Raw genomic sequence first — 13,969 nt, 5'->3', positions numbered from 1 at the left:
TGTTCTATAGGATTCAGGTCAGGACTCTGTGCAGGTCAGTCCATTACAGTGATGTTATTGTAGTGTAACCACTCCGCCATAGGCCGTATATTATGAACAGGTGCTCGATCATGTTGAAAGGTGCAATCGCCATCCCGGAATCGCTCTACAACAGTGGGAAGCAGGAAGGTGCTTAAAACATCAATGTAGGCCTGTGCTGAGATAGCGCCACGCGAAATAACAACGGGTGCAAGCCCCTCCATGAAAAACACGACCACGCCATAACACCATCGCCTCGGAATTTTACTGTCGGCACTACACAAGCTGGCAGATGACGTTCACCGAACATTTTCCATACCCCCACCCTGCCATCGGATCGCCACATTGTCTACCGTGATTCATCACTCCACACAACGTTTTTCCACGGTTCAGTCATCCAATGTTTACGCTCCTTGTACCAACGAGGCCTCGTTTGGCATCTACCGGCGTGATGTGTGGCTTATGAGCAGCCGCTAGACCATGAAATCCAAGTTTTCTCACCTCCCGCCTAACTGTCGTAGTACTTGCAGTGGATCCTATTGCAGTTTTGAATTCCTGTGTGATGATATAGATGTCGACCTATTACACATTACGACCCTCTTCAACTGACGGCGGTCTCTGTCAGTCAACAGACGAGGTCAGCCTGTATGCTTTTGTGCTGTACGTTACCCTTCACGTTTCCACTTCACTATCACGTCGGAAACAGTGGACCTAGGTATATTTAGGAGTGTGGAAATCTCGCCCACAGGCGTATGACGCAAGTGACACCCAATCACTTGACCACGTTCGAATTCTGTGAGTACCGCGGAGGGCCCCATGCTGCTCTCTCAGGATGCCTAATGACTACTGAGGTCGCTAATATGGAGTACCTGGCAGTAGCTGACAGCACACAGCACCTAATATGAAAAACATATGTTTTTAGGGGTGTCCGGATACATTTGATCACATAGTGTATGGATAATTCTGTCTGTCCTAAGCCCCCACCCCCACCCCCGAATGACTTGGTAAACCAAACTGCAGAAAATATTCTTTTCATAATATTACTTCTGTCTTAGAAATTAATTAAAATAACCCTACATTAATGAAACGGTTAAGTGCTGTAAATACAAGGTTTATCATAATTAATGGCTTAAACGCATACAGTTGAAACTATACAATACCAGAAGCAAAAAAGTCTGAGTAGATATGGGCTCTAAGACACATAAACAGCTAGAGCGCGTCTTCGATACTGTTAAATTAACCTCTTCTAACGTAAGTTCTCCGCTTTCCATATTTTGAAAGGTGGTAGTATGAACCAAAACAAGAAGAAAGGAGTTGTAAACAAGGGCTCCAAAAGGTATACCTTAAGAGCGATGAACACTTGCTCCTCTTCCATACTATGAAAAATATCTCCTCTACCGAAGAAGTATCCACAGCTCGTAACGATGCATTGTAGAGCCCATATTCGCTGCACATTTTTTCCGTATTTTGTTCATACTGCCCCCTCCAAAAATACGGAAACCATGGAGCCTGCAGTAGAGTAGACGTTTTTCAAAATGTCGAAGATAAACAGGCGCACTGGTACCTCGACACAGAAGGAGGTCTTTCACCGTGTAACATGTGATACTTGCAAATGAACTGAGTTTATTTAACTTCTTAACAATTTTATCTGTGCTGAAAGAGAAAATTTATGTTAGCTTCTGAAAGTACTTAACTTCTAAGTGGTTTTTGATAACACTGCCGCTTAATCTGATTTCACCTGATAATTATTGGTGTGTAGTAGAGTAGAAACGCAACAGATAGGCTAGGATTTTATCGATTGCAACGATTTTAAATTCGAATAGAATATTTGTTCCTAGATACACATAATGTTGTATCTTGGAACTTGTTTTTGTATCTGGAAAAGCCTTTTTTCTGGAGTAATGACTGTAATTTCATAAAAAATGCAGCACAGTATTTAAAAATGAATAAGAAAATCTATTAAACCTCTGTTTCAGGGCTATCTAGAAGCGAAAATCTGTACCAAGTTAACAGCGTTCCACCCTAGAGGTCGCATCTCAGCCCCCAAGTCCCCATTAGCAGCTAAAGCAGAAGTTGACTCATACACTTTGAGAGTTATGAAGTCACTCATAGAAAATCATTTCTCAAGTAACATACCTGTCTCTTTTGACAAACAGTAATGATAACGAATTAAAAAATTTATGCAACCTTACACTTTACCAACTGCCGCTCAATCACCCCCCTGCTTGTGGTGCGGTTCTGCTATCCCCTTCGTTTTAAATACGGACTACAACTTTTAGCGCACTATTTGTTTACGACTTGACGTGAATGATGAGGAGTGGTTCTAAGGCAGTTACCTTTCGGCAACGACTTCGTAAAAAGAATCTTTATCACCCGAGGATGCGTCTTCAATTGACGCGAAACCTGTCGTGACTTTTAATAAAAAATATTCTGTAGCCAGTGCGGATGATTTCTTTCAAAACTTTAAATAATGCGTTTCAGGTTTTTAACTCGAAAATTACTGTAAAATACTATCTTCGTCTTTTACCAAAAACCTCCCTTGATGTGACTCCCATCTCCCTTGAGAGAGGGTATAACTGATATAGTCCGGCCAAGTGCCATACGAGTTTTTTCTACCGATTTTTCGGGTCTAAATATGTAACTTCCTCCAAACCTAAAAATTCAAAATGATGGCTGTTTCAACACAAACTGTCGCACTCTCTCACGGGTAAAGTACGTTGTAACTAACGGAAAAAAGTGTGCACAATATGAGTTGTCGTTCGGGCTTATTCACAGGGCCGTTTCCAGTGTTAATCTGATGGTCCATGAATTTTAATCGCAGGTAATATTTCAGAAGCAGGCGTTGCGTTTGTTAAAGAGTTTACAATTCAGATAGTCTGTGTTATCTGCTGCGATCATTTATAGTACGTTGTGGGGCCAGTGCCAACGAATCGGGATCGTACGATGTATGATGCGACTTAATGGGTCATCGTAGGGCGCAAAATTCTAGCGTTCTTTGATACCGGCTCCTGATTTACGTAATGGATTATTGGTGGTCGGCTCGCATCCAAATGCGTGTCGCTTCGCTCCGAATAGCGCTATTCAGCGCCATGTTCACGCGTTAAAGAATTCATTACACGCAAATGTCATTGCTTAGTCACAACAAAGCATATGTATGTGAAATGCATAGCTACGAATAGATTCTTCGGTGTATGACGGCATTCGCCATATCTGCAGTTCGATTTATTGCTTTTTCGATGAAACAAATTTGCATCCCCTATCTGTTCTAATTTCTTTCATGTTTTAGGACACTTTTTAATGATAATCGTACTGATTTTCATAGGTGCTTCTAGGTGCTTTCTCAGCATCTCCGCACCCCTCAGTAAATGTGAAAATTAATACAGTGACTCTTATACCTAGCAATGTCGTGGGAAAATCCTGGTTAACATATTTAGTTCGATTGCAAGTTCCACTAAATTATCGGGTTTTTATGAAACTGCTATGCTAAAAACATACTTTCATGTCATTTTGGTATGTTTTCCGGGATATTCATGTTTTGAGTTTTTTCCTGATTTATGAAAACCTGAGTTGTCAATTGTCACGAAATAGACTGAACTTTGAGGGATAGAACAATGGTGCTGCAATTACTCTGTTATTTGTAAGCAAAGTTTTCACATTTCTCATCTACAGGAAATTAAATACATTCCAAGGATAAAAATTGAGGAACTTTTCATATACGCGAGTACAACACAAACTCAAAATTTATGGTACATACATTATGTTGAGTCTCTTGAATTTAATGTACTTTCCACAGCTCCTAATTAATTGGTCCTGGAGGTTATGCAAAAAGTGAACAACCTAGAACACACTTTCATTTTTAAATCTGGACACTAGAATAAATGTCCTACAGTTGTAATTCTTGTAGACTGTTAATATTATTGCACTTAAGACGTAATTTAAACGAATATTATAAAGAATTTATTTTATCTTATGTTACTAATAACACATACGTCAATGATTGGGCTTACAGTGTATTTAATTAGTAGTATCTTTTCACTGGCTAGTCATTCCTTAAACGTGTGTATTATTCAATAGGGACACCTTTAGACAAAAAAAATCCCTTAAGATTGTTGTTAACGGTAGAATTCGTTTTGTGAACTAGGCTTTTGGTTTGAATCGGGAACACGGGTTGTAGACGACTCCGGCTTATAACGTACTTAGTAGCGTAGGGTAAGACAAGGCGAACAATTTTAGATAAGACACTTGTGATCTGTCAATCCAGGAAACAAACCCCAAATTAGCCTGCAACAGCTGCCCAAGATACATCACATTTCCGCCTCGCTAGATTTTGTAGTATACTCACGCCAGTTTGCGCTACCGGCTTAATCGAGCACTGAAAAATGGTAAAACTGGCGTTTGGATAAATTTTACCTCAGCGTTTCGTGAATTTTGTTGTTTCGACCTTCCGTCCGAAGATGATTGGATGCAGCTCTCCATGTCAATCTATCCCGTGCAAGCCTCTTGATCTGAGAATAACTCCCGCAACTTACATCCTTCTGAATCTGCTTACGGTATTCACTCTTTCCTCCAATCCTGAACTGATTATCCCCCGATGTCTCAGAAAGTCTCCTATCAACCGATCCCTTCTTCTAGTCGGGTTGTGCCAGAAATTTATTTTCTCGCAGGTTCCGTTCAGTAAGTCCTCATTAGTTATATGATCTACCCATCTAATAATCTTCAGCGTTCTCCTGTAGAACCTCATTTCAAAAACTTCTATTCTCTTCTTGTCTAAACTGTTTATCGTCCATGTTTCACTTCCATACAGTTCCACACTCCACACAAATACTTTCAGAAAAGAACATCCCAGTCTATATTCGATGTTAACAAATTTCGGAAAATCATTTCTTGCCATTACCAGTCTATAATTCGTATCATCTCTACTTCAGCCATCATCAGTTATTTTGCTGCCCAAATAGCAAAATTCATCTATGCTTTCAGTGTGTCGTTTCTTAGTCTAACTAGCGCAGCCTCACCTGATTTAATTTTACTACATTCCATTATCCTTATTTTACCTTTTTGATGTTCATCTTGTATCCATCTTTCACGACACTGTCCATTACGTTCAACTGCTCTTCCAAGTCCTTTGCTGCCTCTGACAAAATTACAATGTCATCGGCAAATCCTAAAGTTTTTATTTCTTCTCCTTAAACTTTAATTTCATCTCCATTTTTTTTCTGTTTCCTTTACTGCTTGCTCAGCGTACATACTGAACAATATCTGGAATAGGCTACAACCCTGTCTCACTCCATCCTGAATCACTGCTGCCGTTTTACGCCCCTCGACTCTTAAAACTGCCCTCTGCTTTCTGTACAAGGTGTAAATAACGCTTCAGTCGCTGTATTTTACCCTTGCTTCAAAAAAAATGTTCCAATGTGTGTGATCGCCTAAGGGCACAAACTGCTGAGGTCATCGGTCTCTAGACTTACACACGACTTAAACTAACTTATGCCAAGAACAGCACACGCACCCATACCCGAGAGAGGACTCGAACCTCCTGCGGGAGGGGCTGCGCAGTCCGTGACATGACGCCTCAAACCGCGCGTCCACTTCGCACAACGTTGCTACCTTCAGCATTTCAGAGAGCTTTCTCTAAGTCTAAAAAATGCTGGCAACCTAAAATAAGTCGTTAGGTCGATACTGCTTCGGTGCGCCCACATTTCTCCGGAATCCAAACTGATCTTCCTCGAGGTCGGTTTCTACCAATTTTTTCATTCTTCTGCAAAGAATTCGTGTTAATATTTTACAACCACCAATTATTAAACTGATAGTTCAGCACCTGCTTTCTTTGGAACTGGAATTACAACACTCTTCTTGAAGTGTGAGGGTATTTCACCTGTCTCATACTTCCTGCACACCACATGGAAGAGTTTTGTCATGGCCGGCTCTCCCAAGGCTATCGAATAGGACTGACGGAATGTCATCTACTTCCGCGACCTTTTTTCGACTTAGCTCTTTCAGCATTCTGTCAAATTCTTCTCGCAGTGTTATTTCTCCATTATCCTCGTCATCTACACCCTCTTACAATTCTATAATGTTGCCTGCAAGTTCGTCTCGCTTGCATAAACCCTCTGTGTACGCCTTCCACCTTTCAGCTTTCCTTTCTTTGCTTAGGACTGGCTTTCCTTCTAAGTTCTTGATGGTCATACAGCTGCTTCTCATTTCTCCAAAGGCATCTTTAATTTCCCTGTAGGAAGTATCTATTTTTCGCCTAGTGATATATGCGTTTATATTCTTACATTTGTCCTCTAGCTATTCCTCCGTAACCATTTTGCACTTCCTGTCAATCTCATTTTTAGAGGTCGTGAATTTTAGCAGCGTAAAATTCGTAGTTAAAGCGTTTTGTTTCTCTGGCCTTTATAGTACGAGACCACTTTGCTTATGTGGGATAGGTTTACATCGAATTGGAAACGTAATTAGATTTGGATAACATGTTCAAAAGTGTTTTTCCTTTCATTACCATCATAGGTATCTTATTAACGTTATCGAAAGCCGTTGGCGCAAGAGGGTGAGGGGATATTCAACATCTGTAGCTTAGGCGACTTTGGTTGGCCAGTTTGAGATTGTTTCACGGCTTCATAGCCACTAGTTTGTTATTCCAAGTTGTTCATCTTGACTTCCCCCACACCACTGTGATACGCTACAAATAGTTATTATTTACAACCTGAAATTTGTAGATACGACGAAGTTAATGAAACAATGCAGGTTCGAAGAAGCAACACATACTATACGCAATTCTTCAAAAACCCTACTACAGGACAATTTTGAAATTTTCACCACTCCTAACTCGTATTATTTCGATTTTAGACGCGGCAAATTTTGACGTCGAATTACTCTATAAAACATTATGGTACAGATTCTTCTTTTTTACGTCATCCATGCTTGACTGCATTTGCACTGAAAATATTTATTTAGGCAATTTGAGCATTTTGCAGAATGCTCCATCCAACGTAATTTATTATGAAAATGCAATACCAAGCATTCAGCAGTGCCACTCTCTACTGCTTGCATGTACTCATATTTTATGCATATGCTGTGTCTTTCAGAGACTTGTTATTCTTAGTCTGCTTTTTCTTCAACATTCCACACACTACTGAATGAAAACTTCTTCCATTCCAGTCGATTCTGTCCCATCTGGAAGCACAGCATTCCAGCAGTCCTCTTAGTAGCAGTGAGCCATCTCTTTTATGATCTTTCAACGCTAATTTTGTGTCCCCGAGGTCTAAGGTAACTTTCGTATAGCTCCATCTTTTTGGAGAGAGCGTCGCTTTGTGGCCCAACGGAGCTTCACTGTGATATCTCTCTTGAATATCTCCAGTAAACGTTTCCGGATATGTGAACGCGATTTTATGCTGGAATATAAATCAACATTTCGGTCGATGTTGCAGCGTGGTGTATGTTCGGCAACGACACGTTCCCACTGCACTGATTATACCTGAAGAACACTGTTTGCTAAAGTGGGTGGAATGTTGGTCTGTGTAGTAACATGACAATTAAAACCGTCTGGTAACATTACTCGTGAAAGGACATCAATATACAGAAAGCCACCTGTTGGAACGTTGCTGGTGAAATGTTCCCCCCAAATTCCAACCATAACCAAAACATGCAACATTTGACGAAACTCGATATCATCTTGTTAAGTGCTTCAGATTTCGCTGCAGCTACTAAAAGTTGGTGGCGTCATATGTATGTTTGAGTGTACATCTCATTAGAGGAGACTCAGTTTCAAAACGAAAATACTAGTCTTAAAAATCACGAAAATGGTCTTCGGGTTTTGGTATTTATAAATGAAACATCCGGCTGATGATACATTTGCTTTATTTATACTTACGCAGCCGACCACAACTGTGATAAAGAACGTGCTAATCAACCAGAGTGACACAAAGGCAGGCTGACAAACCCAGCTGAATAATTGACAATTGTATCAACAATTAACAGTTAACAATTATGTTAACAATTAAGAATAGTTTTAAAAATTAACAAAAATATTCTCACTAATAGAAAAGGAGTTGCAGTTAGTTCATTACTTTAGAATGATTTCACAAGGCTTCTTGCATATATTTTTCATGTTTATTGTTATAACTAATAATATTATAACTTTTTTTATATAGATATGTGATTTTTATCTGCTTTATACACATTTCTTTTGCAAATTTTCCTTTTTATTTTGTGCTTTTGTCAATCACACAAGCATAACTCCGCAATTATTTTTCAAATACAATCGTGTACGGTTTTATTTTTCCCTAACATCATTGTTTCTGTACGAAAAATCGTGGTTTTTTATTGCGTAGAACCATCAAGTACCCCGTACCTGAGAATTTTATCTTACATTGTCGACTTTCACATTCACGAAAACTAACATCAAATTGATGCAAAAAATTAAGATCGAAAAAACTATCTACTCAAATTCATATGAAAAGCCAAACTCCCGAAAGAACAAGCTTTAGGTGAAGAAATCGCAGGAATAGGCTGCTTTACTAAACCTTTAGCTTAAATACAGCTCTAAATCCTAAATAAGTCAGTTACATTTTAGGGGCACGCCGCCGGAGGAAGACTCAGACTGTGGAGTGGACAGCTCAAATTGAAACGAACCCAAGCCAGGACCCGGGATGTAGGCTGTTTGTTAACTGTACGTTCGTCAATCGGCTCCCGAGACGTGAACCTGTAGAAGACGGTAGGAGTCGGAAGGCATCTGCACGTTATCATTCGTTTTTGGTTTCAGTCAGCATTACCTATCTGAAGTGTACTGTGTGTGTTTGTCACTGTCGTCTTCTGTGTTGTTTTGTACCTCACTCTGTTTCGTACTGTTCCTTGTCCTTGTGAGGTTGTTGTGGTCTTCAGTCCGAAGACTGGCTTGTTGCTGCTGCTGACTAGAAATGCTGAACTACGAGATGTTGGCGGAGACCAAGCGCGTAGCGGTATTTCTCCGATAGTGACTACAGCGTGGAACATCAGCCATAACAAATGCGGTGGGCTATAATAGTTAATCGCTGTCGCCGTCATTTAGTACCGGCCAGGTAGCGCAGTAACGCTCCACGTGCGCAGTAGGTCGGGCCATTTCGTTGCCCACGCACGCGGACCTTGATGGCCCAGAGGGGGAATTTTTGCGTAGATGGCGTGAACATTTTTCTGATAGAATTGTCGCGCAGTTTTTGAAGCGCTCGCTGAGGAGAGGCACCCCAGACATTTCGTTAAATGTGTTAGTATTGTTGTGTCTAGACAATACAGCCTAGACACAATGAGAGGAAGCCAAAAGGCACGCGCTTAAACTCACGCAGGCTGGCGTGAGGTCTGAAACAGGATACCTAATGAACGCTATAAAGAAAAGTACGTAGCTTCTGGAATACTTAACTTTAATCCACATTTGTAGAACATCGCTCTTGATGATACATTAATAGAATCTCAATATCAATTGAATACGGCGCCTTGCTAGGTCGTAGCAAATGTAGCTGAAGGCTATGCTAACTATCGTCTCGGCAAATGAGAGCGTATTTGTCAGTGAACCATTGCTATGAACGTCGGCTGTACAACTGGGGCGAGTGCCAGCACGTCTCTCTAGACCTGCCGTGTGGTGGCGCTCGGTCTGCAATTACTGACAGTGGCGACACGCGGGTCCGACGTATACTAATGGACCGCGGCCGATTTAAAACCTACCACCTAGCAAGTGTGGTGTCTGGCGGTGACACCACAAGTATGATATCCAGAAGGTACTATGAGTGCACGTTCTAAGGCGCAGTTTTGTACAGCCTACTACGTCAGTACTCCGCAAGCCACCTGACGGTATGTGGCAGAAGGTAATTCTGGTACCACTAACTGATCACTCTCTTCTTTGAGTGGCGCGTGGGAAGAAAGTGTCGGTAAGCCACTTTACTACCTCCAATTTTTCGAATTTTCTCGTAGCGGTCATTTCGAGAGATGTGTATGAGAGGAAGTAATATGTTATCCGACTCTTCTAGGAAAGGATTATCCCGAAATTTCAATAGTAAACCTCTCCGTGATGCAAAATCTACTCTTTTAGAGTCTGCCACTGGAGTTTGTTGAGCCTCTCTTTAACGCTCTCGCGCCGTCTAAACGATCCCGTGACGAAACGCGCTGCTCTTCTTTGGATTTTCTCTATTTCTTATACGTGTTGCACTGGTAAGGGTCTCAGACTGGTGAACAGTACTCAAGAATCCGTCGAACAAGCGCCTTTGTGTACCACTTTTATAGTGGATGAATTATATTTCCTTAGGGTAATCCCCGTAAATCTTAGTCTCTCATCTGCTTTTCCTACTATTTGTTTTATGTGGTCATTCCACTTAAAGTCGCTCCAGATAGACATTCCTAGACATTTTATGGTAGTTACTGTTCCCTACAATTTGTCACCAGTAGTGTTGTTGTACAATAGTGGAATTTTTTTTTATCTGTGCGCAGTATGTTAATTTTATTTACATTCAGGGTCAGCTGCCAGTCCTTGCGCCTTTCATCAATCCTTTGTAGGTACTTCTGCAATTCATTACTGTCTTCCGGCATTGCTACCTTCTTACAGACATCCGCATCATTTGCTATCAGCCTTACAGTACTCCTGACGCCCTCTACTAGGCTAATAATATTCATTGTAAACAGTAAAGGCACTATCAGAGTTCCCTTGGGTAACGCCGAAATTATATCTGTTAATTTTGTTTCTTTAAGAGCGACGTGTTGAGTACTGTTGCGAGGAATTCTTGAATCCAGTCGCAAACCTGTCCCGATACTCGGTAAGGTCGTATTTTTCTTTTTTTTCACTGTGTCAGTGCGAGATAGTGTGAAGACGAGGAGCACAAATGGAAAAAACTCAAAATCATCAATCAATATGCCTTAGACAAATGTTCGTAGCAAGCATCTTCGGTTTCCATTGTGTTGTATTGCGTAAGACAACAGCAGCATATCCCAGTATCGGCAACACCTTAGTTTTATGTACTGTTTTAACTTCCACACTATATTTGTTTCTGTATGAAATTTAGTCTAACTTTATTTCCCACACTATAAAATTCTATGCATTATCAAAAACTAAAAACTCGCATGCTGAACTTAGACTAAACAGAACCTAATATGAACTGAACTGTAGCTGATTTGAATGCAAGTTGTGTTTATGTTAAATGTGCAACTGAACTAAAACAGTTATCTAATCCTAATCAAAATTTCCACTTACCTCGCATCTTGACAACATTGTTGCAGATTTCTCGAAAGCACAACAGCAGACAGCAAGCAGGCAGCGACTAAGCTAGATTTCTGTTTCTAAATACATTTTCAAACTGTTGCACGTGGTAATGCGTAATGATAAACAGTGGGGTGGTGAGAGTAACTATTCCTGTGAAATGGTATTTCAAGACTCAGATTTTAGAATGAAGTATGTATTCAAAAAGTCAGAGTAAAACTTTGCGTGATCTTCACACTTAACATTGGTCTGAAAAATACTATGCTTAACAAAAAGGTACAATGTTAACAGAGCATTTACATAAAAGTCAAACAGACTAATCAATTAATATGTCAGTGCATGACTTAGGGAAGTGGGGTGGTCTCTCTCTCTCAGCTCTGTGCAAGTTAACTATCTGACAGTAATCATTCCTATCTGCGCAGTACTGCAGCCTTACCTCAAACTTCCTCTCTTCAAAAATAATAACATTTTTCGAAATATACGTTCCTTTTACCTTTCAATAAACGCATCTTACTAATCCTTGCTGTCCTCTACCATTTTCTTTATCTAACAGATACAAGTTAACACAGCACTACTGAATACGCTCATCACCTACCACACTTCAGTGAAGACTGTACACTGAAAAGCTTAAGAAACAGGTTGACCTGCCTAATATCGTGTAGGGCCTCCGTGAGCACGCAGAAGTGTCGCAATACGACGTGGCATCGACTCGACTACTGTCTCAAGTAGTGTTGGAGGGAACTGACCCCATGAACCCTGCAGGGCTGTCCATAAACCCGTAAGGGTACGAGCGAGTGGAGATCTCTTCTAAACAGCTCGTTGCAAGGCATTCCAGATGTGCTCAATAATGTTCATGTCTGGGGAGTTTGGGGGCCAGCGGAAGTGTTGAAACTCAGAAGAGTGTGCCTGGAGCCACTCTGTAGCAACTCTGGACGTATTGGGTGGGCAGTGTTCTGCTGGAATTGCCCAAGTCCGTCGGAATACACACTGGACATGAATGGATACAGGTGATCAGACACCATGCTTACGTACTACGTACCTGTCAGAGTCGTATCTAAACGTATCAGGGGTCTCGTATTACTCCAATTGCACAAGCCTCACACCATTACAGAGCCTCCTCCACCTTGAACAGTGCCCTGCTGATATGCAGAATCCATGCATTGATGAGGTTGTCTCCATACCCGTACACGTCCGTCCGCTCGACACAATTTGAAACGAGACCCGTCCGACCAGGCAACTTGTTTCTAGTCATCAGCAGTCCAGTGTCGGCGTTGAACGACCCAGGCGAGGCGTAAAGCTTTGTCTTGTGCAGTCGTTAAGGATACACGAGTGGGCTTTCGGCTCATAAAGCCCACATCGATAATGTTTCTTTGTATGGTTCGCACACTGACACTTGTTCATGGCGCAGCATTGAAATCTGCAGCAATTCGCGGGAGGGTTGCACTTATGCCACGTTGAAAGATTCTCTTCCGAAACCGTTGGTTCGTTTCTTGCAGGATCCTTTTCGGGTCGCAGTGATGTCGGAGATTTGATGTTTTACCGGATTCTTGATATTCACGGTACACTCGTGAAATGCTCTTACGGGAAAATCCCTACTTCGTCGATACCTCGGAGATCCTGTGTTCCTTACATAACATTACGTTCAAAGTCACTTAAATCTTGATAACGTGCTACTGCAGCAGCAGCACCAGACACTTGTTGTCCTACAAAGGCGTTGCCGACCGCAGCGTCATATTCTGCCAGTTTACTTATCTCTGTATTTGAATACGCATGCCTATACCAGTTTCTTTGGCACTTCAGTGTATCATACTGCGCAGAGGCAAAGTCTGTGCCACAGCAAGACCAAAGATTGTTTAACGTAACTTGCTCTCTCTCTCTCTCTCTCTCTCTCTCTCTCTCTCTCTCTCTGATGTGCACATCGATGACATACAAAAACCAAAATGAATGACCGGTGAGCCATATGCGACAAGGAACAAGAGACATGGGACTTAAGAGGGGGTAAAGTTTCCTTAGTCCTCTGACGTGGAGAAGGTCTTGGCGTCTCAGTTTCCCTGTCGAACGTGACGAAAAAATCCTCAGCTGTAGGGTCTTTGGGCACCACATGAGTGACTATGCAGGCATGTAAGTGTGGTCTGCAGAGTACCCATGCAGATGTAGCTGCAGAGGTCGATATGTGAACCTGCCTACTGTAATCATGCCTAATCACCCTCTAAAATTTTTATCCCCGCATTTCCCTCGGATACCACAGTGACTTTTCCTTGACGCCTCGAGATGTCACACTGTACAGGAATTGGGAACGGCACGTAGCTTTATTGTGGGTGTTGCAGACCCTGGCTACTGCTCGCTGGTGCGCGACATCCCGCCGTACGACAGCGGACGGCGGCTGCTGGACCTGATGGACATGGCGGTGTTCGACTTCCTGACGGGCAACATGGACCGCCACCACTACGAGACGTTCCGCATGTTCGGCAACGACACGTTCCCGCTGCACCTGGACCACGGGCGCGGCTTCGGCCGGCCCTTCCACGACGAGATGTCCATCCTGGCGCCCGTCATACAGTGCTGCCTGCTGCGGCAGTCGACGCTCACCACGCTGCTCAGGTACGGCACGATCACCAAGGAAGGCCACAGGCTAAAACACGTACACTTGCCACAGTCCGGCTCATTTCTAGGGTTCCGCACCTCAGCCTGTAAAAGCTGAACACTTAAGCCTCTTAGGTCATCGAATATTTTGAAATG

The 13,969-nt window shown here is 42.0% G+C and overlaps 1 protein-coding gene across 1 annotated transcript in view; it reads left to right on the top strand.

Moving 5' to 3' along the window:
* The window catches only part of LOC126234940 (extracellular serine/threonine protein CG31145-like), a 186,670-nt gene that overhangs the window by 146,777 nt on the left and 25,924 nt on the right, over positions 1-13,969 (top strand). The window contains exon 6 of the mRNA XM_049943679.1: positions 13,558-13,831. Within this exon, the coding sequence (XP_049799636.1) occupies positions 13,558-13,831 (274 nt within the window). The remainder of the gene's footprint in view (positions 1-13,557; positions 13,832-13,969) is intronic.

This window comes from Schistocerca nitens, chromosome 2 (assembly GCF_023898315.1).
Source record: "Schistocerca nitens isolate TAMUIC-IGC-003100 chromosome 2, iqSchNite1.1, whole genome shotgun sequence".
Taxonomy (NCBI): Eukaryota; Metazoa; Arthropoda; class Insecta; order Orthoptera; family Acrididae; genus Schistocerca; species Schistocerca nitens.
Note: the sequence above shows the minus strand (reverse complement) of the source record. Positions and strands in the feature narration are given on the sequence as shown.